At 37.2% G+C, this 27295-nt stretch overlaps 1 protein-coding gene across 1 annotated transcript; it reads right to left on the bottom strand.

The window, feature by feature from the left end:
• On the bottom strand, window positions 1-10933 carry LOC145765132 (uncharacterized). The gene is made up of 4 exons (XM_082576889.1): window positions 9136-10933; window positions 3479-3648; window positions 2759-3343; window positions 1-2545 (listed from the first exon to the last, which is right to left on the bottom strand). Exons 1-4 carry the CDS (start codon window positions 10928-10930, stop codon window positions 863-865), a joined length of 4233 nt encoding a protein of 1410 aa, XP_082433015.1. The 5' UTR covers window positions 10931-10933; the 3' UTR covers window positions 1-862.
• Window positions 10934-27295: the final 16362 nt, after the last annotated feature.

Raw genomic sequence — 27295 nt, 5'->3', positions numbered from 1 at the left:
CTGGTTTCTTTGACAACTTTAATGTAATTTTAAAACAAGTAACGTTCAACGATGAAAAAACAATGCATAAGACGAGCAACATAGCAAAAAAGAGATTGTTAATGTGTAAAAACGCAGCCCGAGTGAAAAGGCGGTTAATGATGTACCAACACTCACAAGAACACATACTCAGAAAATAAAATGTCCTCTCCCGAGGAAAAAGCAACGAAAGTAGCAGAAATTGCGAACTGGAGCGATGAAAGTTTATAAAATGCTGTTTTATAAATGTGTTAACAATAACAGATACTACGTAACAATAAGACAGAAAATCGTCATACAAAAGTAACACTTTCAATCATAAACCATGCCCTATGACATGTCTTTGCCGTCTTTCACATTGCTTCGCTGTCTTGTGAAAGACCTGATGTCGAGATTAGTCAATCAAATATCAAATGTGAGGTCAAGATTTGTTTGGAATACAAACTCCTAACACATTGCCAAAATAAGCGGGTTGATTATCTTGTATATTGTTCGTGGTTCGCAGACGTCAGTGCGGCTTTTGGTAGCTGCTTTTCAAACATTTTGACATAAAAATTAAAGACTTTCTGAAAGTAAACGTATTTTTGCTACTTGCAAAACTTTACGAAGTACCAGAAACCATTCTCTTCAATGAACAAGCATCAGAAAAAATACTGTTGCATCAAAAAGGAACTATAGCAATAAATCATTTAATTACGACATAACAGAACACATAGAAATTACGCAGTGGTAACCACATATTTATGTTATGTTTCATTCAAGTTTCACATATTTATGAAGATCTCGGCAAGGAATAGGCACTGGCGGCAAGCTTTCAGCTATCTTCATTAATTTTTCCCTGGTCTCAAACAAGAGTTTCGGAATACATGTTCAGCTTGTCAACTGAATCCGTGCTGTGTAATGAGCTCAATCCAGTGTCTGAGTCGTTATCATAATTGTTGGTTGTTACGTCAACGTCGTTTGTCTGCCTTAGTTCATTGACAAGTGACTGAATGTTTGGGCGTCTGGGATCTTGCCGTCGAAGTTTCGCTGCGTTACTTCCAACAAAAGGGGAACAAGGAGCTGAGGCAGGAGATCTAAGACGAGGGGGAGCTACTCTTGATGCAGGAAGAAGATCAAGGGGTGAAGGACAGTTTTTAAGATGCTTATTCTTCAGCTTTGCTGTTTGCTTTTTATCAAATTCGTTGTTACAATAAAGGATGGGTTGATTTGAAAAGCTTGATGAATGTTTAAGAAGAAGTGGTGGCTTTACACCCGCTTTCCCAAAGCTAGTGGCTCTTTTCTCGCATACTTCAGGAATAGGTGGTGCCGTCTTTTTGTTTCTTCCACTGTTTCTACGTAGTAGCTTCTTCTGTTCTGCAAAGCCTTTGTCGTATGTAGGAGATGCAGAAACTCTTGTATACCCAGCTGGAGATGCAGGGGCTGAAGCTATTGTTCCAGGCTTGAGCGGAAGGGAAGGTTTGAAGGAAAATCGGTTTTTAGTTTGATTTGTTTTTGAAGCAGATCTTATTCCTTTCAAGAACTTTAATGAATTGTCTTGAGATGACTTTTGCGGCGGAAACACAAATCGCATATTTTCACTGCTCTTCTTGACATTAAAATTTTTAAAAAATGGTGATGATTGAGCGGAATCTTGGCTCTCGATACTGATTGATGGTGGTCGAGGACTGCCACCATCACAGCTGCTATTTCTGCTTGCAGTATCAATACTTGCACTGTCACTGTTGCTACTAGCAAAACTTGCAGTGCTCCCGGCTGAGGCGTTGCCGGAATCATCTGTATTGTTCGCATTGCTATTCCGCGCGGACGAAAGTAGATCTTTTATCTGAACTGAATTTGGCACTTGAGAGTCTTGCCCTTGTCTCCTGGTAGTGTGATGCCGAAAGACAATGCCTCTTGGATTGGCGTCTTCTGATACAATAATTGATCCTGCGCCTTTCCTGATGTTGGAGTTCTTTGATTTCTCCTGTAAATCCTCGCACTCACTGTCATTGCAATCGGGAATCGGAGGCATTGGCAACAACTGTGTCACCGAGCTCACAGGCTTGATGAAAGGCGAAGGTGGTGGCTCGATTATTGTTGAAGGAGATGGAAGAGGAAGCTCGGAGAAATTAGTTGGGACAGCAGAGTGGCTTAGCCAATGAGGGGACATTGGTGGAGTGTCTGTGCTTGTTAAACGGGCGCGTTGCTGCTGCTGTAGTTCGTGTTTGCAATGCTCACACCAGAGCCATGGGGACAATGCATGGTCCAGAGCGGCAGTTGTAGTTGGTGACATTGGATCTATTTCACGCATTTCATGCTCTAAGTTTATTGGTGTTTGAGATTTTTTTGTCACTGTCACATCGTTTTTATTTTGCATACAACTTGGGCCATCATTTTCCGCGCAAGATGCAAGATATTGTTGCAAGAGAACTTCATCGTCATAGGCTGCCAGCAATTCACCGTACTCGTCCCACAATTCTGGTGCTATTCCTTCTGAAGATTGTGCCAGCTCTCGAACCAAGTTGAGTAGAGTTTCGCCTTTTGACTGAAATGCAAAGACAAGTTCAGATGTGTGATTTCAAAGATACGTGAAGTGCAGACAAATGTTAGTACTTTACTAATTTTTCAGCTGCAAGGTTTTGTAAAGAGCTTAAAATGTATTTTAAATACAGTTAATGGGATACTTTACCGATGACAATAACAGAATGTTGTAAACTTTTCCCCAGACTATAGTATTCATGCATTGCAAATAGCTCACCTGCAAAAGTCGTTGAGAACCACACGTCAGTTGATCGACTTCTTCCAGTTCTGTTGAAAGGCGGAGATTTAGGTACAGATTGGCTTCTAATTCAGTCCTGGATCTCTCAATTTCTAAGGTGCCTTCTGCGCTTTCGTTCTTGTTCTTTGAAGTTTCCGTGGTTCCAGGGACGGACTTGCTAGCTTTACCGGTTGAAACTGATAACGATTGAGGTAGTGAGCCTTCCTCGTCGTCACTAGAATCTGCGCCATCATTACCAGACACAAGACCCAGTACTGCTGCCGTGAGTGGGTTATGTTGATTTGTGGTGTTGGGATCACCGGATGCTTTCCACACTTCATCTTGAATATTTTGAAGAATGATTTCAGTGCGTCGTTTGCATTCTTCGATGCGTAGTTGGGTTTCCACAATTCGTTCGCACCCTTCAACATATTCAGCGAATACTGCCGGGTCTTGACATTCGTTCATCCACTCCGGTGAACTCATAGAGGATGAGAGCTGGCGAGATCTTGGTCTTGGTGGATTGTTGCCCACGTTGGTCTTGGTGGAATTTTTGGGAACGCTTAATCCAGACAGATACGTGTCCTGTAAAAGATAAAGATACTTTACTATTGTAACGCAACTACGGCATTGAAATGAGTTTTTTGGTTCTACTCAAAATGAACCGAAACATTGTAAATATTATGAGGTAATTGACTTATGCTAACTACAAGAATTTACCTGGACATAATTCTTGCCATGTGTTTGAGTTCGCCATCTATGCACTTGTACTTCTATTCGATCGATTTCTGCATCGATTGACTTCGTCGTATTGTTTTTAGTTTGAAGGAGTTGATCTTGAGATAACACTTGTTGCTTCAATTGTTCGAAGAGCTTTTGTGCCTCTAGATCTGTAACGGAAAGCAAAATCATCATTTTAAGGTTACATAACTTTACTAGTGAATGCCTGTAAACATGACTTCGATGTAAAATAACCTCTAAACCTAAAGTCACTCTTTGAAGCGAGACAAATTAACTGTCAATCTAAAATGATATGTCGAGAACGAGTTATTTTAAAAGTGAAATGTGGTTTGGCCTGTTGCCAACACTGTGCTATCAAGTTTTTTTGTTCGTTGGTGAAGATTTGAGTTTGTGGCAAACATAAACTTTGTAGGGAAGATAAGGTCGTAAGAACACTTTTTTTCTCTAAAACTTTTTGATACCAATCTTCACAAGCCACCTCACGTGTCCAGCTACTCAAAACTTTCGCAGCGACTTCGCAAAATGCAGATGGCAGCAAAGAAACTCACTCATCGAAAAACAAAGCAGTTTTCGCACAAAGCATCAACTCGAAATGAGAAACGGTTATGCGATACGTCGCTACAATCGTAGCGATGATAGGATAGCACGGTTAGGCAACGATACAGTGATTGATTTGTCAAAGATGACGTATACAAAAACACTTTAAGTTTCTTCGTTAACATACACGAGTGTAGGTCAACCAAAGCATATTTTAAAAATTCTATTGTACATGATTGCATCAGGATCGAACCTGGATTTTGAGTTCTGTGGTTTACATAGGTAGTCAGTAGTCACGCCTGGTAAAGAAGTAGAATGTATCGTTTTCAATTACAGTTGCACAAGTGCCGTTATGTTTTTGGGGTGAATAAATGGCTAAAGGCTTAAGCGAACTACATTTCTTTCTTTTAAATAATTGTAATTTAGCTTACTACTTCAAGATGATTTACCATGCGTGTGACGATAAAACTACTTTGTATCTAAAAAGAAACATATGCCTACGTTATGTAATCATCTGGCTTGTAGAACTTGCGTTGTTTTCTAAACATAGTTCTGAAGCTATGACGTGGCAAGGGTGGTAAAAGGCAGCGCCCCTCGACCCTTGGAGTGGCGAAGAAGGTTCAAACGAATAAGAACGTGGCCTAGATATTTTAATTTAATAATTAATGTTGTCGAAACAGACGTTGAGTGCTACCACAATCAACAGCCAACTTTCTGCTTGTCTTTCCCAATCGGATTATCTCCGAACAATCCAACAAAACCATAGCAATCTTCGTTCAACTTTTTTAAGCATCTAATGCACCTACTGAAAACCACGAAAACGACAAAAACCAACACGAAAATTTCGAGATGACTTTCCGAAGTGCAGTAGGTCATGGCAAGGCTTAAATAGTTTGTTTTTTTACCCGAATTCAATCCACAATGTCCCTGAACGCGGCTGTTTTGTTTAGCAAAGATTAGATGAACTTGAATGAGGATTAGCGATCTCGTGAAATGCAGCAATTGCCGTTCAGGCATCTGCCTAATCCGCTCAGGCTTTCTTAATTCAATTTAAAATCATTACCTCGCCCGAAAATTTCAACAAAACTGGCAGTAACCTTACAAGGTGGAAAAGCGGGAAATGGGGTAAAGAGTTCAGGTGTTGTCTTAACGCTTTGAAATTGTAATTGTTAACAATTTAACAAGAAACTGCGTTAGCTTGAACTATTATCATGTTAAATGCTATGGCAATATTTAGTGTGGTTACTGTGATTAAAGTTACAAAAACTTGCACGAGCGATCTCAAGTAAAATGCTCTTCTGCATGTTTTTAGTCAGGAGAGGTCATTTCCGAAGTTGCAAAAATAACATTTTTTTCACGTAGGTTCCGGAGCGTGTACTTCGTAGCTTAATTTAAAGCAAATCGATGTAATGGACATGAAGCTAGCTGCAAGTAAAGCCATAAGCTCGCCGTTAATGAGCCTATTTTTACACTTCGGTTTTGACTGTAAACTACACTGTTTGCTGTTAAATTATATCACGTTTTTTAAGTATCGAATTAACTGCTCTTAACCAAGATTACGTTCAAACCAAAACAGGTTTGCAGGTTTAAGAAATGGAAACATTGTTACAAAATTATGCGCCTGTCTCACAGTACTAAGTACTTCATGTCCACCATAGTTCATGCTGCAATTTTGGCAAGCAGTTTTGATTTTTCATTTGCAGATAGGCATATTCTAATTCTACTAAATTTTCGAAAAGGTATGACGCGTTAATCAGTGTTTAAACTTTTTTGGTTCACTTTTATCATAATTCCATGTGTGACGACGTTGTGCAAGGCAAGGGACGACAGATGACAGACTTTTCAGTTAGCGGGTAATATCAATGACCATCGAAGCTAGTTGCTAAAATGGCCTTTTTTAGTTACAACGTATTGCTGACATTAAGATTGTTGCGCTTGACAGCCGAGGAAAGATACTCTTTAGGAGTTAGTTTAAAGTCAATACGTATCAGAGGACAACGAAGTGTTAACAGAACTGTTCAACACGTATTGCATCGCCACGAAAGAGAAACAGATTTTGAGCAGTGCAAAAAATCCACTCTCTTTAATGTGCACATTAACACTGGGTGTTGACACATTATCAACAGTTATCGAAAGAGCCTGCTTCCGAACATGGTGTTGTTTATCCATTTCTTCTACGGAACTTGCAAAAACAGCAAAATCGTGGCAGCTAATTTTAAGTCTTAATCAAGTAAATTTTATTTATTATCTTGTATTCAAGCACAACAGACTGTAAGAAAACCGCTTTGATAAGTTGATAACACAAAACAAACGGAATTTATTTTGATTGTGATGATATTATTTATTGCTGATATTGATAGTAAAAAATGCATTTGATTATCCTTTTTAATGTAACGAGGTGGCTGCTGAACAAGATTATACGACAACAATTTGCAGGAACAAGGTTGTGTTTCAAAAACACATTATAAGTGATCTGTGTGCAACTGCAAAGATAAGTGGCGGGGATATACTTTCTCGGCTTTGATCTGATCTTGTCTATGTTTTGTTAAGAGGTAGCACGATTGGATTCATTTGTTATTATTTTTAGATGTAATCCATTGAGCGTAGAACGTTGACTTTGCTTTCAACCTCACTGAAGTTGTAACTACTTGGCAGCATCTTGTTGGGACAACAAAGTTTGTATCTATTTTGAGAGTCAGTGTCTATTCCAAATAGCCGGTCTTGCTTTAACCGTTTTCATAGGCGCACTAAACTAATTCCGATTTACTGTTTTGTTTGACATCTACTGTTTATGTACTACTGTTGTATGCCTTTTATTTATGTGTATTTTTTGATCCGAATATGGACATTCTTGTCTGATGCGAATAAATCATAACACTGAATAGGTAAACAGCTCGACTACTTATAAAAGACCCCTTGAACATGAACAATTACATCAAGGGTATAACTTGTTGGTTTAATATCACCAGAATCTCTGTTTGTAGCTATAGATATTAAAACAACAAACAAATATTAATCCTCGGTGAAAGATAATAGAAAAAACTCGCTTATTACCATTACTAGAGAAAAATAAATAAATATCAAAGATAAGGAAATAGCTTTTTTAACAGCCTACACTTTTCCACCATTATCAAAGCGACTTTGATGTTAACACTTCCGAAAGTATACTTTAAGCCGTACACCGCCTAATCTACGCAGTTACAGACACAACTCTACAGGTAAATTGATTTTGCCTTAGGTTTTACTACAATCTAACAACGTGAAGTGTGATCAACTTCACTTGATACGAATCTTTTGCAAACCAGCAACAGACTTCCAATACCGTTTCCCCATTTAAACGCTTGAGTCATGGCGTGCAAGTTGATGCTTAAATGTCTTTGCCATCAATCTTGTGTTTTTACGAAAGTGACTTTATGTCGCGTTCTCACATCCGATTAAGATCATCTAGTTAACGCATCGTTTAATGAGATAACGAGGCAGAACGAATCAGGCCTGTCTTGTTTTAGCATTTTTGACAGTGAGCCTAACCTTGTCGAAAATTTGGCCTTAAAAAGTTTATGAACTGAACTAGCCGTCGCAATTTGCTTCTTAGCGCCAAAGATAGCAATTTTTTGGCGTCATGATTGCCAAGATTGCGGTAAGCTGTGCTCGGAGAGCGAATAATGAAAACGCCTTACTTTACCTAGTTCATTGTCGTATGTGAAACCAAGACAACAATGTCACTTGTCAACGACAGAAGACAGAAGCGATAACATGTGCATGAAGTAATTTCATCAAGAACACAATAAAATTGTACAAATTGCTCTCATTATTTTGCTTCGAGGTTTTGTCTCGCTAACAATGGTGCTGTCGTTGCCGAACTAAAGCACAAGTCGTTCTGTTAGCAAAACGCACCGTTTAAAAACGCAGGTTTCGTCACCAAATGTCACATCGAATGCCTTTCCAGCATATCATTTGGTTTTGAATTCATATTGGTAAGCATGGAAAAAAAAAAGTTTATTCGGCAATCAATGTCTTGCAAATGAGCAAATAAAAATTAATTTAATTCAAGCATTCGCGAAAGGACCGCTTTGATCTGAAGCCGAGAGTCGATAGCTAGCAATTACTGTCTTATCAATTTATCTAATTTTCTACATTATTTTTTTTAGCAAGTTGAACGAAGTGCACAAGCATAAAAAATTTTAGACCAACCGTCTTAAAGTTATCAAAACAAGTCTCCATGAGCTACCAGGAAAATTATAACGTAGGTTACACCGCAACGCTGCGTGCTGTTAACGAAAACCTACAGAGAACTTTTTATGTTTCGCTTTCTTAGATCTTGTTTTGTTAGCACGCAACCAGTTATGAACAGTCAAACCTGCTTAGTTTCATTCATGTTACCGCAAAGCAAATCGTTTGCGAGTTTACTCAAAACGTTTGTATGGAAAAGCTTGAGGAAATCGAACAATCCTGTGTTAAAACGTTAATAATTGCAAAAATCCTAAGTTACATTGAAATTGTTCCGAAGCCTTTTCAACACTAACTTTGTTCTTTTGATGGGTTGTTTTTTGTGGTACCTATTACGATGTGTTGCGTAAGTTAAACGTAAGCGTTTTGCCCAAATTTGTCTAACTTTTTTTAGAAGAGCATTTCTTTGTTTGTAAAATGAGATGTCTCTTCGTCAAACAACCTGGATATGCAACATTAGAAATCCTTTTAGTGCGCTTTGTTGTGAGTCGAACCTGTTTAGTCAAATTATTGTATGTTACTTCAATCAGATCGCTTTGAGAAACGGTCCTTCAAAGTACAACATGTGGTTTTAGAAAATAAGACTAACAAAACGTCGCCTAACTGTTAAACACGACACCAATTGAGCAGCACTTCTTCAATAGATGAATTTACATGAACTAGACGCATTTTTACAAACACAGATGACTGTGTTTTGTGCTTTTGGTTTTAAAGCAGATGTGTTTAAATTTGTGATAATATTTACTAAAACATTGAGGCGGACCATAAATCGTAATTTCTTCAGGCAACTAACTCTAGGCGAACTTACTAATTAACGAAGATTTAAGCTAAGCCACAGCCGAGCTGCATAATAACAAACAAATAAGACTTACCGTTCGTGGATTTAGTGGTCTCATTCTCCTGAGGTGTTACTCCGGTATTTGAAATTTTGTTTTCCGCAGAGGTAGATGAAGAGTCCGCGGTGGTAGCTTCATTGCTGGTTTGGGAGTGTGTAGTTTTACCAACAACCGATTTTTTGTTGGTTACGACTGTTGTAGATGAAAGTTTGACAGTGCTTTTGTTTAAAACTTTATCGTTTGAAGAAGGAGGGGATTTGATTACAGTAGCGGTTGTGAAAGGAGGGGTTACTGGGGGTTGTGGGGCCTTTCGTTTTTTCTTGAAAGACCCTATTAAGCTCTGTGCTGGCTTGGTTAAGGATGGCCCGGTCACTCTTTTAAACAGTTTTGCAGCCCCACTTCCAGATTTAGATTTTTCCGCACACGCTGCCTTCGCCAAAGCGGCGGCTGCAGCTCGTTTTGCAAAAAAACTTTCGTTATAAATATCTGCACTGCTTGAGGTTTCACTGCTGCTTGTTCCGCTAAAGCTGCTCGTATTTGAAGTTTCACTGCATGTTGTTGTACCACTGCTCGAATCGGTAGCTGTCGCTGCACCGGGAGATGCGTTTCCGCTGCTATATCTTGCAGCACATGTGAGAAGAGACCCCGGGTATTGAGCAATTTTTTGCTGGAAGTTAGCTGCTCCAAACTCGGTCATAATAGACTTTTCATCGTCAGCATCTTCTCCTTCGCTGTGAGATCCACCTTCGATTTCAGACGCAGTGCTTGCCGTTCCAGTCGAGGTTGTCGTGCTGTCAGTGCTGTAACGGTTGTTTCGCATTCGTCCTTTTCGTGATTGCTTTGACACCTTGCCATGACGTTTGCGACTGCTGTGTTTGCGCTGCTTCGAACTTGATCGTCGTCTGGATTTTCTGCAGTAAGGGTAATGGTGTAACTCGTGTTTGTGAGGCGGAGAGAGTACGACGTTCTGGTCTGACAAGCCGTCTGAATCATCAAGCATTAGTGATCGCCGCCTGTGATGAGGTCTCCGATAAGTGCAATGTTCTCTGTTAAATTCCTTCTTGTCTAGCGCAGTTCGAATAAATTTACTTTTCCCTTCGTGTCTAAGAAAGCAGTCGGGGCCTGTGACCACTCCATCAACAAACTGTTCTTCACTCAAAGTCACTGTCGCTTTGTCAAGTTCGTTTGATTTTTGGCGGGAAGACGAGCTGCGATCTCCGGCAGAATTGGCGATTCTTTCCCCGATGTGTGTGTGGTGAGGTGGTTTTCCCGTGTTGTTGTTATCGTCGATTTTTTCCTTAGTGTGTTGCTTCAACACCGCCCTTTGATATTGCATAAGACTTCTACGAATTCGTTTCTTTTGACCAGGGGAAAGCTTATGAAGAAAATGTGCTGATTCAGTCTGAGAATGATGCTGACCGTGACCCATCATGTTGATGAGGTTGTGATAACCATCACCATCACGGTACTGATGATGTCGGCTTTCACGGAAGCAAATATTTTTATCTTTCTTCAGAGAAAACTTCACATGACACTGTTCTTTTCCCCATGCTTGCCACACAGCCAAGATGCGGGTCTGAGGGGGAAGTGGCTTTTCACAGCCACGCCAGTTCTCCACGATAACGTAGCTTTTAGCGAATTCTCGAATACTTTTTGTGTTTGTTAAATCTAAATCTTTTGAAAGGCTTTCTTCGCTATTCTCAGCAACCAAGCTATTCACAGTTTGCCGGTCTTTTAATAATGCTTGCAATACATCCGAGCACGATGTCTTACGCGTAAGTCCCGATATCTCCTTTTCTTCGCTGCCGACACGTACCGCAATAGTTGCCATACTGACAAGTTATTCAACAAATCAATTTGTGATCAATAAATAAATAGCAAATTACTTTAGGTATATTACTGCCATCAAGAAGGTGAATTTGTGAAGTAAGAACTTGCCTAAAGCTGAAAGCAAAATAATCGGTTAAAACGTCGAAATTGTGAACTTGCAGATTTTTTCAAAATATATCTAAACAAGCACAAAAGCTGCAAACACTTGCCAGCGATATGAATTTTATTTCTATTTCTCTTTTATGATTGTTACCAGTGTAGTCTATGTTCCACATTGCATGGTCTAGTTCTATAAATTAAATTAATCAGTAAAGAAATAGCGCATAAACCAAAAATTGAACAAAAACACTTAAAATAAAGTCTTTTTTTAATAAACTCGACGTTCTTTCCCATTTGATTAAAGAAACTTTCCTAATACCTCACTGAGCCTCCATGAAGCTCATTGATCGCAACTAGTTTTCGATGCTCACTAAGTTGCTGCACTGTCTATGTGAAAATTGAACCTTCACAATGCTGCAATAAGATCAAGTTTTAGGACGACGTTTTGCGATGCCTCCTCTTCTACGAGAGTGCTTTTTAAACTGATATCAACTTAAATTTGAGAGCTTTGCTAAAGGTACCCTTTTTTCTTTAAAGACAGAATAGAAACTATAGGTGGAGCGCCTTCTTCAAAACTTTTGTAAGTCGCGCTTCAATCAAAAGCGTAGGCCATCTACGTCACCGCAGTAAAGCTGGTTTGCTGTGATAAGTTGCCAGAAAGTTAAGTCACTGTTTGGCAAGCATTATAACCAACCTTGAATGTGACCTGAGGCGCAATATTTTTTAGCATGAATGGTTGCTTATATGCACGTACAGAATTAAGCCTCTCATGCCTGAACGTATCCTGTCCAACAATGTACATTAACATTATTTTGAAGTATGTTTTGTGTCAACTTTAATGCCGCTTTTTCCAGTTGTGGTAAGCGCATGATATCCTGGACAAAATTAAAGAAAAGATCTAATTTTACCTGTAGTAAAAAACATCTTTAATCCGAATACAGTTGCTCGTTGTTTCATGGACGATGATAGCTTCTTGCGTATCATGTATTTTTACCGTTTTCTGGGCAGTATGGCTGTTTATCAAGCATTTAATTTACACCATGGTACGTTTGGTATTGTAAGCAACAATTTGTATAACTTGCTAGGTTTCTTCTATTAAAGACGACTGATTTGTTCAATGAGCTAGATATTAAGCTTGTCCGGCATGAGCCTACACTACACTACAGCATAATGCCAAGACATGTTGCTGCAAGCAACAACAAATAATAAAATTCCAATATCTGACCCACACCGAGTGAATTCAATCATATTTTAGTAAACAACTTTCATAAAGTACCAGTTCAAAAAAGTACCTCATGTTAGTTACTGCGCGAGCTGTTCTGGAGGCAAAAATCAAATTGACTATTGTTTGCAAAAGCTGTTATTAACCAATTTGCTTTCTAATAAATGGATAAGTTGAGATCAGTAACAACGCAGTCCGCTGTCACGCATGCAGAGCTTAACTTGTTAAAAAGATAATGGTTGGTTTTAGGCTAAGAAATCCAATACCATGCTTTTGTGCGGTAAGCAAATTACTTTCTGTGCTCTAATTTCGCGTCAGAAGGTGTATGAGGTTAATGTAAGCAAAGAGCGTATCTTGTTGGCCATAAACCTCCATAAACAAAGGATAAACACGCATCTGCAGGAGGTGCTATGCCTCAAGTTAGCACAGTTAAGGTATGCGGCCGTTGTTGACAGTTGATCAATCGCAAGTCTGTGCTATTGTTTAAGAAATATGCATGCAAAAGGACAAACGGACATTATTCTGTAATTAAACCACACTGTTGACTGAAGAGTTAAGTTGCGGTTTTGCAGCGATTTTGTGCGTCATGATAAAGGAATGACCTCAACTATCCTAACACTTTTTACGTCACTGCACGACTTTTAGCTTTGTTCTCTTTGGGGAGGGGATTATTCCGTAACGGACGAGGATCGAACAAGTTGCTCAAGTTCTACGGACATACATGTCACCTGCTAAGAAACCTTTTTTTTATTCTCTTATGCAACATTGAGTGATACGTGTCATGTTACCATGAGACTGCTTCCTTTTTTCTCCACCAAATTTCAGGAAATTTTCAAATTTCAATCTACATTCTACAGTAACACTTGGTAGATTGATGAACACTTGGTACGCTTGATCCAGTTGCATACAAAAACACAGAATTCAAAATACATAAACTAATCACTCGTCATTGCGCAGGACTAGAGAACCGTGTTCCGAAAGTTAGTGACAAATCGTTGCCACCACAGCAGCGAACTAGCAGCATCAGGCTAATACAGGTCGTTAAAATCTACATTTGTGAAGTAAGCAACGATCGTGCTGCAAAAAGTGAAACTCAATTCATCGCATAAACTAATTTGTGGTTAACAAACTTACCGCTACTTGTCTTCTCTGAGTTCTAAAATACAATAATTGAAAATTGAATTCGTTGTGCATTGTCATCGAAGATGAAAACAATTTGATTTCCGAAACGTTGGCTGGACTATGAGCGGATTTTCTACATTTATGTTTATTTTCGTGATTCTATTAGTCGTGAATCTACAACACGTAATAAAATCGTTACAATACACATTGAAGCAGGGATGAAATATGATATGGGACACACTTGTACTCACCCATCTATCAGCACGTCATTAACCGTGCCCAATCATCCTTTGACCCATTTCAATTAGGATTAAAATGCTCACTCAGTTGATTTCCTTGTCAGTCTGGTAAAGTACTAATGGAGTCGTCATTAATTGAAATTGAATTAATTGCTAATGTTCATTGTTTATGTTTCTCACTAGATTTACTCTGAATTTATAGCATTTGAACTAATAATCAGCAAAAGCAATTTTGAATTTTATTGTATTTCTTTTAAGTCAATGAAGCAATAAATCAACCTGTTTGTCGTTGTTTTTACTTTCACTTTCATCAGATGAACGTTGCAGCTAGTGCTAGAAACGGTTCTTTTTAATTTTAGAAAAAGTTATTTCTTCAAAATCAATTTTCAGCTGATCATGAAAACCAAGTTTCACAACGCTTTTGATCTAACTCGATGCAGTGTTGAACCCATGTCTACCAATTTTGAAGCAAGCATTCAGATGATAACATTGGTAAGTTAATACTCCTGTGAAAATCTTGATTGCATTGGTAATGATATTGAACTTATCCATTTTACGTAAAAATTAGTCTTTGTCTTTCAACCTACTAGCTGAACGGCCAAATACATACACAATGGGAAGGGAAAAAAAATCTTATCTAAGTTTTTTCGATGGCCTCCCAAGTTTTTTCCGCTTGATGTATAAAATAAAGGGAGGTGTTGAAACGCGGCCCGCGAACCAGTGAGGTTTGATTTGAACTCGGTGACAGATCGAGCGATTTTCTTTAAAGACTCATATTTTATCACCTCATATCCAAAGAAAATGTCACGTTAGAAAAGCATTTAGACTTTTGCAGACAAAATATGCTTTCCTAAAAAGCTCATGACTGAGAGATGCCAAAATCGCTTTTTAAAGATTGTCAAAATTTCACTGCCACTTGACATATTGTTGTGAGCAATACTTTGCCTATTTAAATCGCGCGTTGACATGAATAATATGCAAAAGTAACATTAAGTATTTACTTAATGGACCGCTTATTCAATGAATTAAAGTTTGTTCACTGTAGACATGCACGGATAAACATGTCTTTCAACTAGGCTTGTAAGCAATGAATAGATTTGATACCACGTCATGCAACAAATATTATTTATTGTCATTTTCGGTTTCTTCATTTCTATAAAAAACTTCTGAATAAATTGCCACAATTCTTTTCTACATACCATAAAGCATCGACATTGCCTGTATCGTATTATCATGGTCTCACTTATACAAGATTTACATATAGGCATGGCTTGCATTGCAACGCTAAGGGTCTGGTTAAGATTTGGTAAAGGTTTGAGTTTGAGATAATGGATTATGTTGAGGTTAGGGTTTGAGTTTGTTGAAAAACAATCCTACCTTAACGCAACCCTAACGAAAATAAATTAGCCAGATATCGTAGCAATTATTATTGCACACAAAGTACTGTACCTTTATGATGCTGAGGTTTACATCAGTCATCTATAGTTCCTTTAGCGGCCCTGTGATGTTGCTTTCATGTTTCATGTATTCCACTGATGCAGCAGACATCTTCTGTGGGCACGTTGTTGTGCAATCTACTAGCCTATAACCTACGGTCATTTCTATTTACAACGAGTTACTCGCTAACAAATGGTCATTTTCAAACTGAAACAAAACAAATCTTAACTCTGCGATTGAGGTTATGCGCTTTTTTTAGCTGTAAACAGCATCGTTAATTATATTATTACGAATGTAAACAGCAACATTGAATATGTTGAAGTAAAAAGTCCATTTTTTCGCAAGTAAGTTTCTGTTGACTGCTGGTTGTGAAAGACCAACTTCGGTTTGTGGTTTTTCGGCTAGCGTTTGTATCAGCATTTCGAAAGTTTTCGAACTTACGGCTTTTGATACTTTGCTCCTTCACGATTTGTTTGCACTCAACCATGATGCAAGTTTGTTTCAACTCTACAGAAATAGGCAGGCTATTGCAATACAAGCAACGCGTTACCTCCATCACTGAAAAAGGTGACTCACAAAAAAAAACCAATTTTCGGTAAACATCACGAGATGGAGGCTTGGTTTGTGAAAATGACGCATTTACGTTTCTTCAACGTTTAGTTATGTCAGATGTATGCAAGGCTTCAGATTGCTAAACAGGGAAGCACAGCAAATGTATCAGTTTCAAACTGAAAACCCATTCAAGCAGGAAGACTCCTTTAATTATAGCCAGGTTATTTGCCTTGCACAATGGAGCTGGGTTGCCTGTAAATAAAAAAATAATAAAAGTTTCATCCCAGTTGCTTAAATTTGTTGTTTTAACCAAAATACCAATGCTTTGTCTATCGTCGCTTCAGGAAGGTTTTGCTTGCATTGCATCACCAAGTTTTTCTTTTCGTTTTCGAAATCTATTCGGTAAAAAGGTCACATCTCAATTACATGGCTGTTCATGCAATAGATGAAATGAATTGCTCAGTACGGTTAATCCATTTCTCATATGTCTGACCACCGCATAGTAGGCTATAAACAAAAGAGTTAAATTAGTGTTTATCGATTTCCTTCCTTGCAGCACAAAAGTCGTTAGGTTATTTCATTGGATAAGCGTATTGTTGAAGGATTTTTATGCTGAAACGTAAATCCACGTCGCCTACTGTAAATTGTAGAGCATTACTTTCTACTTTTTGGTCTTGGCTGATCCATTTTGCTGCTTCGACAAATATCATTATTTAGAAGCCTAGAACCTGCATTACAAAACAAAATATGAAATTTTCTGAGCATAAACTGAAAAGTTTCTCAGTAAAATAAAAGGATCTTCCAAACTTGTTTTATGTTGATGCTGTTGTTATGTTATACTCTGTCGTACAAAAAGACTAAAAACATGAGAAAGATATGGGCTACAGTGAAAGGAATGATTTGCAGTGTATACAATATGCAAAACGTTTTTCATTTCACAGTACGGTATGCCTTAATCGAAACGGGGCCGCAAACTTAAACTTCAACACCAAAGCTTCCAAGACTTTTTAAACTGATCTGGATCACAATTTCACAGTTTGGTGAAGATGAAGTTGAAATTGACTGACAAGCCGTCAAAATGGTATTGTGCGTAAGCTGAAAACTGTAATACTATGATGACCGATAATTTTAACACAATTTGAGCAAATTGCATCACAAAGGAAGATAATCCGACGATTCCAGAAACATGACGTAAATTGAAATTGCATGAGCCAACTAATAAGTTATCCTTTTATTACATTGACTCAACGTCTATAGACGTAAAGTCAATACAAAGAGAACTTGTTTGCAAGCTGAGAAGTGTTTCGCAAAACCTTTAAAGTTCTCAGCATGTGCGTCAAACATCTTTTAACAAATTGCATTTAAGCGAAACACTAGCAGCTTGACAACCTGTATTGCTTTGACGTCAGAAGCTTTGAACTTGACACTTGTATTAGTTTACAAAGATTTAACTGTTCTGGCAAAAAGTTTTCCTGTATAAGACTCTATGACCTGCAAACCGAAAAAATGGAAGTCCACCAAGCAGTACACAGGTTTCAGGAAAACAATTTTCACCTTGTCCTTGCTGAAACAACAAATTAGCGTTATCAAGCGTGCAAATGGAACTTTGTATCCATTTGCTCAAATGCACCGTTTTTGTTTTTTTTTATCTAAAGGACTTCAGAGGTCTTACAAAGCCGTCAAGGTAAGGCGCTGGGTAAAACAGACTCAAGCAATTCGACTTGTGCTAAAAAAAATTGCAATTAATCTTCTTTTTGAGCATTAAGCCTGATGAAGCCACACATCAAACCTAGGTATTTTGTGTCTAAAATGGGATACAGGCTTCACTTTTTCTGTTTCACTGATACAAGGTTGCAAACGGCATAACTTTTTCAAAACGCTTTTATGAACATTCACAAGTTGTTGTTTATACGTCGTCTCGATCCAAAACCAACTTTTGTTAGCTGAGAGTTCCACATGAAAAAATTAGGCTTAATATTCGAGAATTTTTTTTGTGAATATCTGCTTCTGACAAAGCGACAGGCAATAAAAAGATTTATTAGATTATTAAGCTTTGAAAGAAAACTTAAACTTGAGATGGGTGCTTTCATTGTGAAAGCTGACAGAGTGTTGACAATAATCTTTTTCTTCGGCGTTTTCTATTCAAACAATCAAAGAATGGATTTCAAGTTTAAGCTTGGTTAAAAAAAGTTCTTTACTTTGGCCTGACTTCTATATTTGGAATGCTTTGTGCTGATGCCATTTATCTTTGTATATTTTAAAGGTTTGTGTTTGTTTTGTCGTAATCACGGTCAGGCTTAGTCATATACTAAACTTGCAGTTTGAAGTCTTCAAAAGCTGTCAAGCATTGATTTGTACCGCTGCAAGGTAAAATCAATCTAGCTAGATAATATTCAACTAAGTCGCATTTGTAGAGTGAACAAAGCAAAGCTGTGCTTTCAACTTATGGCTGTTTGTTAGCATTATTTTCTAAATTAACTGTGTCAATAGAGAGTGCCACACTTTGATAAATTCAAACTTATCGAAAAAATTTCGCCACACACGTGGGATTTGTCAGCCCATAACATTCGGCAACAAATGAATCGAAAAAAATAAAACTCTTTCAAAATTTACAATAGAATTTAGGTTACGTTATTCATGCAAGCTAAGTCAACTGAAAACCTGTTTTATTTGTCATCTTCGTAGACAGTTGCACTTTTTGCCCATCGTAACCAGTACTGCAAACAGTTCTACCAAATTTGTTAAAAAAACTCACTTTCTTGTCTGTCTTTGCCTTCTCAGTGACGCAATGACTAAAACACCTCCAGATAGTAAAAATAGGAAAAAACATGATTTTTAGATAATTTCTGTGAGACTGTTAGCAACAGTCGGCAAAATCAACAATAGTCTGACAAATGTAACAAAATCCTTATTTCCAAGCGATCATGCTTGACATAATTTTTTGTCACTATTCGGCAATCGGCATGAATAATAGGGTGGACGCTTTTCGTTTGGCCAATGTCGAATCAAATCAAAGAAACCAAGCCACTACAGTATAATTGTTGTTAGTTAAGCTGATGGCTTATATTTCAGTTGCTTTACTTTGCTTTTAGTTATGACCTGATGCATTTCTGACTCGATTCAGTTTTAGCACATTTCAAATAGATTCAGTTATATTTGTATTTTTTTAAAACTACAAGCTGAAATATGCAAAGAAGTACAGTTGAAGGTGAAAAAATAAACTAAAAACATGACAACATAAATTTTGCAGAGGAACTTGTAGCTAAATTTCACGAAAAAATGAAACAATCACATCATGCTGTAATTTCACAGGATTTATTGATAACAAATAGGCGTATCATTGTTTCGTGATCAACTCGTACGCCGAAGACAATGAAAACATGTCACCATTCACAAATTACTACAGTTGTAGACCAAACCATTTTGAACTGAGGAGCAAAGCGTCCAAAAAGCGATGGGAACACGTTCGTAACAAAGACAACAACGCTTAGCAATTGTCATATTGTTTGTCGAATGACAACAACTAGAACTAGGAAGAAGATCTTGTTCTTAGCTTTTTCACAAATCAAATTAAACGTTGTTGATTGAAGAGTTTATAAATTAGATTTGCAAAAAGGTGCTTAGCCTTTAACGTTGTAACAATGTGTATAAAAATTAATCTCACAAACTGAAGCAAGATCACTAAAAGTGACTGAGAAACCAAAACAAACTAAAAAAGGCAACTTAAATTACGACCGGACCCAGCCAATAAACGTTGTATGCACTTAACCTTTTGCCATTGGACCCACTAAGTTAATAGCTTTTGTGTAATCGTACTTACTGCAATATCGCCATGGCCACAGTACCATAACGTTTATAAACCGCACGTCAATTAAAGTTAAATATGCCGACTCTATATTTGATCCTAGTATGTACTTTTCTGTATGTTCAAACTCTTGGAAACGTGAGTGTTTGTAAAAAAGGTATTTGTGGATCGATAGTGAACGCCTTTCATTCATTTATAGAGATTTGATAAACATAGCGTTCTTATAACTTAACTGTATTAACCCAAGTAAAAACACAACCACAGCATTATTGCAAATTTATCACATGCTCTCTGCAGTTCATGAATAATAATATTACTGTAACTACCCTGGTACGGCATTGACAATCACAAGATATTTCCAAAACATCTTGTGAATTAAACTTTATTTTTACAGTAGCCCACTTGCAGAATTGATTGTGTGATACAGTTTCTAACTGTTATTTTCCACTAATAATACGATTGCTTTGATTCTTTTCTAATCTATGGCATTACAGTATGCCAAAGTGTTCATGAATTGAAGCTTTGTAAATGCGGCTACCTTCTATGTATTTCTTTAATTTGCATATGATAATCATATGATATGATAATCATAGCCTATATGATAATATATATATGATAATATATGATATATGATATATGATAAATGATATATGATATATGATATATGATAATATATGATATATGATAATATATGATATATGATAATATATGATATATGATAATATATGATATATGATAATATATGATATATGATAATATATGATATATGATAATATATGATATATGATAATATATGATATATCATATGATAATTATATCGATCTGATCATCACATGTTCAAGTCTTGAAGTTTTAACCACATTATCAATGCAGTCAGACTTCTAATTAGTCTGCATTCCGCATTCAGCAATTATTGTTACACCTTATTATTCGTTAATGATGCTAGTCAATCAGAGCAATAATAATTGTTTAGATTAGTTTAATTCGTGTTGTTTTCTTAGCTTTAGTATGGATTTTAACGGCGCCAACCAACTCTCCAATACTTGAAATAGTGAAGTTTGAATGGCGGCTGCTTTATTTCGCTATCAATAGCCCACCCACCAAATCCACAGAAGTAGAAGTAAAGCCAAAACAAACAAAAAAACTGATAGCTGCATATTAGTATCACCTTGGAACTCTAAGCAAATTAATATAAGGTTGCAGGCCTATTGTTTCGTTCTCTTCACAAAAAAGGCTTCTTTTTCCTTGCCTAACATACACCGGTATATATTGAAGCTTTTTTGCTTGATGTAATATTGACAAGCGATGATTTTTTTATGAAAGTAGATTGTGTTTAAATTTATTCTATCGTCAATTTGCGGATCCCTTCTCATTTTCTTCCAATTCAAAACAAGTTCTTTTGACAATTAGTGTCCGAACATCTCAACTAAAGCAAGCAACACTGTCGTTGAAATTGTTACACAATGAATATCTAAATATGGAATGAAACACTTGAAATTTTGTAATCTCCATCATGGCCAATTGGCCATGTCTCCATGTATCCACTACCTTCTCTATTCAACGGTGCTTTGTTTTGTCTAGTTTCTGAGCGCTTATTTACGCAAAGACTGCTACGGTAAGCTATGTTATTGCAACCTGGCTGTTTTATAAGTATAATACAGTAGAACAGAGTTCAGTTATTCTCTTTCCGGTAAATGCCTATTTGGCTCGTCGTTTGCGGTTTTAAACTTAAAGTTGAGGTGTAAAATCTCTTATACAATTTTTAGATTTATTGAACTGTTAAATTTAATTTTGTTTAGGCTTCTATTGATGTTTTCAGCAAAGGTTTTTATTTTTTTAGTGTCAGAATACAATTACAAAGGAGGAGAGCCAACTTCAGAAAGCTTATATTTCTTCAACCTCTATTTTCGTACGCTTTTATGCTGATTCAGTGGTTTCTAACCTTTTTTCTGCTTATGGGCCATTAAACTAGGAAGATTTTAGTAGTGGCCCATTAACTTATGCAATGAAAACTCAAAGTGACAATAACACAAGATATTAATTAGCAGTTTATTTATACAACTTTAATGAGAAGATTGTTGCTGCATCTTGTCCACAGTACTTTGAATCCAGGGCGCTGTCGATGAAAGTGCGCAGCGTGTGTCGTCTTCAACATCAAGTGGATTGCGCTGCTTCGATTTCACAGTCGATAGGGATGAGAAGGTTGACTCACACAACCATGTGTTGGTGAAAGACAAAATTCCTTTTTAAGAAAGTTTCTGCTAATACGTAACGTAGATACGATGAAAACACTCTAATCCAGAATTTAGTTACTGAATTTCAGTTACTGAATGATTGTTAGGGATTTATTATTCTGATTTGTGTCTAGCTTGGTGGTCCACTGGAAACAGCTTCCCGACTGGGAGCCACTGCGCTAATCGTGCCAAATTGAACTTGCTTTCATCTTGACACCTGTTGAGGTTGTGCTATGAGCCATGCGTTGTGCCTTTCTGTAAACCAGCGATTCCGATGTCATAGTATAATTGCCATATGTACTTTTTCTTTCCTTCTCAGATAGCAATTTCCTCCAAAAACGACAGAGTTTGCCAGCTGGATTTTTATTATACTCTTTGTGATTCCTACTCTCTTTTTTACAATATTCAATAAAACAAGCTGGAACCTAGAATTCTTTTCTTTGTTTTGGAATGCAATCTAAGAATTATAAGCCACCATTCAATGGCGATTCATTGATTAACAGAATGCATGGCTTGTGCTCAATTGGAAGGAGATGCTGTTTTGTTTGACCAAAGCAGAAACAAAACTAAGAAGATGATTTGTTTATCCAGATAACATCATATTAAATGCTGATGTTTCATGTTATTCTATGCAAATTACAACATGTCAAAATTTTGTTGAAGTCAAGAAATGTATCTAAGCTAAATGTAGTTACAAGTTGTGCTTACCAAACCTCGTCTATTTTGATTTAGACTTTAGTTAGAGGTTTGTTTGAAGACTGGCTTTCGTCATGTCACTTTGATTCTCTGAGAAGTCGCAACAGGTTCTACTTCTACCATGAGTTTTTATTGTCAAAAAATTAGGATTGTTGTCATGCTACGCGATTTTAGATGTTTTTAGATTTCCAAGACCATCACTTTGTTTGAAAATTCTTAGAGACATTTTGAATTTTTAATGTTACGTTTTTTTATTCCTGTGATGTAGGCCTATTCACAGTGAATTTATTAATTCACCGCTGTTATTCAACGCAACACCATCAACTGTATGTTTTCGCAGCCGATAGTAGCAAGAATTGTCAGCGATCACACCATCAATGTGTTATTATAACAATGTCGCTATCAATGCATAACAACATTTAGGCTTACCACTAATAATATGTTTCTTTCAAGCGAACATTACAAGGTTTGCATCAGTAAGTGAATATGTTTGCCCAGCTTTGGTTGGAAACATGTTCATGAAATAGAACGACTACCAAATGTTTGCAAACGTTTGAATTTAAAACTACTTTTATAAATTTGATTATTCAACATTGCAGACAAATTCTTTTGCTCCTGGATTGATTGTCTAAGCCTGTTGTGTGGTTGAGAAGGCCAAGACAGCGTAGAAGTACTAATTTCTGTAGGCGTTCGAGACATTTTAAACTTGCTGTTTCCTACTTCCTTGTCAGATAAGCTGTCACTGTTTTTTGTTATCTAAACACCCATCACTTTTGAAGCGTTATTGAATAAATGATCTTGTCCTTAGCATTTTGATTATCTTCAAACGGGTTAATACTCTTCAATCGGTCTTCCTTGGCGGATCCAAACTAACATGTAGGTATCTCCATGCAGATCTTTGATCGATTGCTGATGGCCTTTGGTTTCGCTTGATCGGATTGCAAGATTATGACGTCAAGCCTTATCTTTAGTACAGCTTTCTCTACTTGCTCAAGTTCCGTAATGCAAAATGTCAGCATGATCTGGACTCAATGGCACTACAAAAGGGATCACCATCTAGAATCGTATATTGTGACGTAGTGCAGCAGCAGATTTTTTTTCTTTTTATTTTGAAGTGGTTCAACACTAAAAAAACTGTATTTTGTTTGGGACTCGCAGGTGTAACAATTGGAATAGATCTTTCATTGACCTTGCATCACGAGCTCTGGATATTGTGATATTTTTCTCTCCAGTTTCACCTATATGTACAGTTGGTGTTTTAAAATCACCAAAAAATGTAAACTTTCTTGAAGAACAGCGTTTGCGTCCTAGTTGAGACGTAGGCTACAGTCGTTGCTTGCAAGTGAAATGGCGATATTTGTAATTGGGAAAATCTATATACTTTAACAATTTCAAACTACCATAACAAAAGACTGTATTCTTAAAACACGATAACAAATCTTAAGTCTTACAACAGACAGTGAGCAGAAGAAGATTACGATAACCATCGAATCAGAGCTCTTTTAGAGTGATTACAGTAATCAGGGCCTGATTAAGGCTCACGGGGGCCCGAGGCACAGCTAAGTTTAGGGGCCCTTATTGGCAATCGCTTTCGATGCAGAGCAGGAGTGCTCAACTGTTAGCCTACTGAAAAATCGTTACACAATTTGAAATTGTTACTCAAAAATAACAAGTGTGCACATACTGGCACAACAACTTTCGCTACCTACGCCTACGGTAGAAAGTGCTATAAAGTGGACCGGCTGATAATTTGGACCACTGCTGTTTTTTCAATGACTGAAGTAAAAAAATTCATGGTTTGTGAACAGCTTGAATTAACCTTTCTTACTGACCTAGTTTTTACTGTTTCAGAATTCAGATTCAAAGGATTGAGCTGGTTCTTTGTTGTTACTAGAGGTTTTGTGTTTTGGGGGTCTGCGATGTTATTTTGCTGGTTCAAACTATTGAGAATTTTTCAAATATTGCTACAGTTACAAAAGATTATACAAAAGTAATCTGCAGGAGAGGCATTACTAATGACTATGTGCCAAAATCTTGAAGAAATGTCCACTGTTTAGTCTAAGTTTATTAATTCTAAATGACACCAAGCAACATAAGATTATGCTAACTGTAATATGGACCACCTAACTGTTTGGTAATATGGTCCAGTGGTCCAGGTTATGGTCAATTGGTAGAAATTTGTTTCTCAGTAATGAAGACAGGCATAGAAATGAAGTTCCATGAGATTTATGCATTTTTTTCAAACTTTTTAAAGTGCATCATAAAATATATTTGTAACTTTCTTTCTTATAGTGATAAAAGCTATTACCAGTAATTTGCATAATCACTTTGATATTATAAACAATTTGATTAAATTCTGATGACATGTCTAAGCATGGAAATTGGATTTAAAATGGATTTAAATGCAGTAAATGGATTTAAAAAAGCAGGAATTTACCCCATTAATCCTCTTGTATTTGATGAAAGTGATTTTCACTTAGCTGAAGTTACTGACAAGCCTCATGAAGTAGACACCTCTCCAAACAATGTATCACCGCTGATAATTGATGATCAAGATATGTCTACTCAAGATGCAATTTCTCGAAACATTTCACCTTTGTCACAAGACGTGGTAAACATTGAGAAAGTGGCAAAAAATTCTATCATGTCAACAGAATTAAATGCTGGAACTTTAGCTGATGCACCGTATGAAGCAATCTCACAAGCACCAGGACCATCGTCATTGAGTGTTAAGAACTTACAACCTTGTTCAGTTAGCATTTCATGCAGGGTATCTGTCGAGGACATGAGCCCACTTCCAAAACAAGTTACGAAGGGAAGAAAATGTAGAAAAACTACAAAGGCTACTGTGCTGACAGGTACGCCACACGAACATAAAATCAAGTTCACAGAAAAAGCTAAACCAGCAAAACAAGTGAGAAAAGGCTTAACCTTTTAAGTTTTCAAAAAAGAGAGGTATTCCAAGCAATGCTGCTTCTGCATGCACTTGGGGAACGTTCAAATATTACGTAACGCCTTCGAGGGGGAAGGGGGGGTTTATGCAAAGCGTTACGTTAGCGTCACATCGAGGGGGGAGGGGTTCAAGCAAAACGTTACGTAACGCTTTCGAGTACGGAATGGTAGTTTTTTGTGCTGAATTCGTAGTGAAAAAGCGTTACATGGGGGAGGGGGGGATTGAAAAAAGCGTTACGTTGGCGTTACATGGGGGAGGGGGGGTCAAAAATTCGGAAAAAAAGCGTTACGTAATATTTGAACGTTCCCTTGTCTTGTGTGTGACGAGTCCACTGATGAGGATTGGATTCAGTGTTGTCAGTGCAAGAAATTGGCCCATGAAATTTGTGCTGATATATCAAATGCTCATTTTTACTATTGTGACAACTGTGCCAACGATCATTGATTTGAAACTTGTTTGAGATGACTATCATGAACATTTCAGACTATTTTTATTTATTGAGTGTTTGTGTTCTATTTCATGCCTTTGAAGTTTGACTTCCTTGATATATTTACTTTCACATGACAACTGTCCATATTACAGTATGGTGGTCCATATTATGAAACAGGGTGGTCCATTTTAGAAACTGGGTTGATAATATGGACCACTATATAAAAAAAATAATAATGTAGTATTCTTTGTTTGTGTTATGTTTTTTTGATTGGAATTGTTTTTGCAAACCAACTAGCCTATAACTAATCAAGTAAAGTTAGTTGCACCCCAATGTTGTGGATTTTTATGGTCCAAATTATAGTACTTTCCCTACTAATGTAAAAAATAATGGGGGCCCCCAAAACCAGGGGGCCTGAGGCCTGTGCCTCGTGTGCCTCATGGTTAATCGGGCCCTGACAGTAATGGATCTTCATCCGCATCATTATCTCAGATGAGCTAGTGAGACGCTGGTGAACAGCCTTGAAATGTGTTTCAATCGCACTGCTATCAAGTCTACGACGTAATTTTTGCAAAATTTGGCGTTTCAAAAAATACCACAAATTGCTGTTGTCTCATAGAGTTTTGTGGCATAATATGCAATATAATTGACGTCAAGATCAACGCCACAGCAGATAACAATGCAAGAGCTTTTACATTTAAAAAGTAGCGATAAAACCTAATGTCAATAAACCCTGTGCTATTGACGGTCGGTTTTGCATTTCTTGCAGTGCATTTAATAAGATTGCTTCTTCTATACGTCATACAGTCGTGTAGATAATTATCTTGGTAATTGTTTGTATATTATTTTTGGCAGTGGAATAGATGTCTCTTTGCATCCTTTACTTCATCCATTCTTCTCCCTGCGTCATGCGTCACAACACCCAGAGCAATTGTGCACGCGTTATCACTTCCGTTCATATCCGCGATGTATTCGCGATACTTTGTTTTGCGATGCCTACAGTTACAAAAAATGAATTCAGTGAAGTAAGTGAACGCCACTTATTTTATAACACCCAACTGAATATCTAACGGCGACTGTGATTGGCACCATGATGCGTCGCTACTTTGTAATAACCAATCTAATAGATGGCTTCCATGTTACCTGACGCGAATCTCTGTATCTTTTTACGTTACGTCTGACTGTCTTTGTGCAGAGACATCATTTTGCACAAAAGAGTTTGGTTGTGACACGATCATGTTTCAGTGACTTTAAGTGACTGCATGCAGAAGTATAGTTTTATAATATATGTTCAATATCCATGGACTATTTTGTTCGTATTTTCTGGCTCCTTGCTTTGTATCAGAATATTTATATCTTTTAAAGCCATGATAAATGTCAAAAACTTATTAGTCTATTGGGAAAGTTTCGCAGCGGATGTGTTCGTCATTAGTGGCAGTGTGTGTTGTCACAAAGAGCAACGGAACGCAAAGCATGTTCTATCCACGCCCGCATTATCTTCTCTATGAAGAAAACGTATGAAGTCTACAAATCAGTCTCTGTTTTTGTTGATTCAACATAAGAAGATTCCACGTCTG

The sequence above is a fragment of the Aplidium turbinatum genome, chromosome 2 (assembly GCF_918807975.1).
Source record: "Aplidium turbinatum chromosome 2, kaAplTurb1.1, whole genome shotgun sequence".
Lineage (NCBI taxonomy): Eukaryota > Metazoa > Chordata > Ascidiacea > Aplousobranchia > Polyclinidae > Aplidium > Aplidium turbinatum.
This window is presented reverse-complemented; position numbering and strand designations above follow the sequence as displayed.

Coding starts and splice junctions, on each gene's coding strand:
- LOC145765132 (XM_082576889.1), bottom strand. CDS start 10,930: ATGGCAACTATTGCGGTACGTGTCGGCAGCGAAGAAAAGGAGATATCG. Junction 3,649..9,135: donor GACCACTAAATCCACGAACG/GTAAGTCTTATT, acceptor TTTCCGTTACAG/ATCTAGAGGCACAAAAGCTC. Junction 2,546..2,758: donor GTTCTCAACGACTTTTGCAG/GTGAGCTATTTG, acceptor TTTGCATTTCAG/TCAAAAGGCGAAACTCTACT.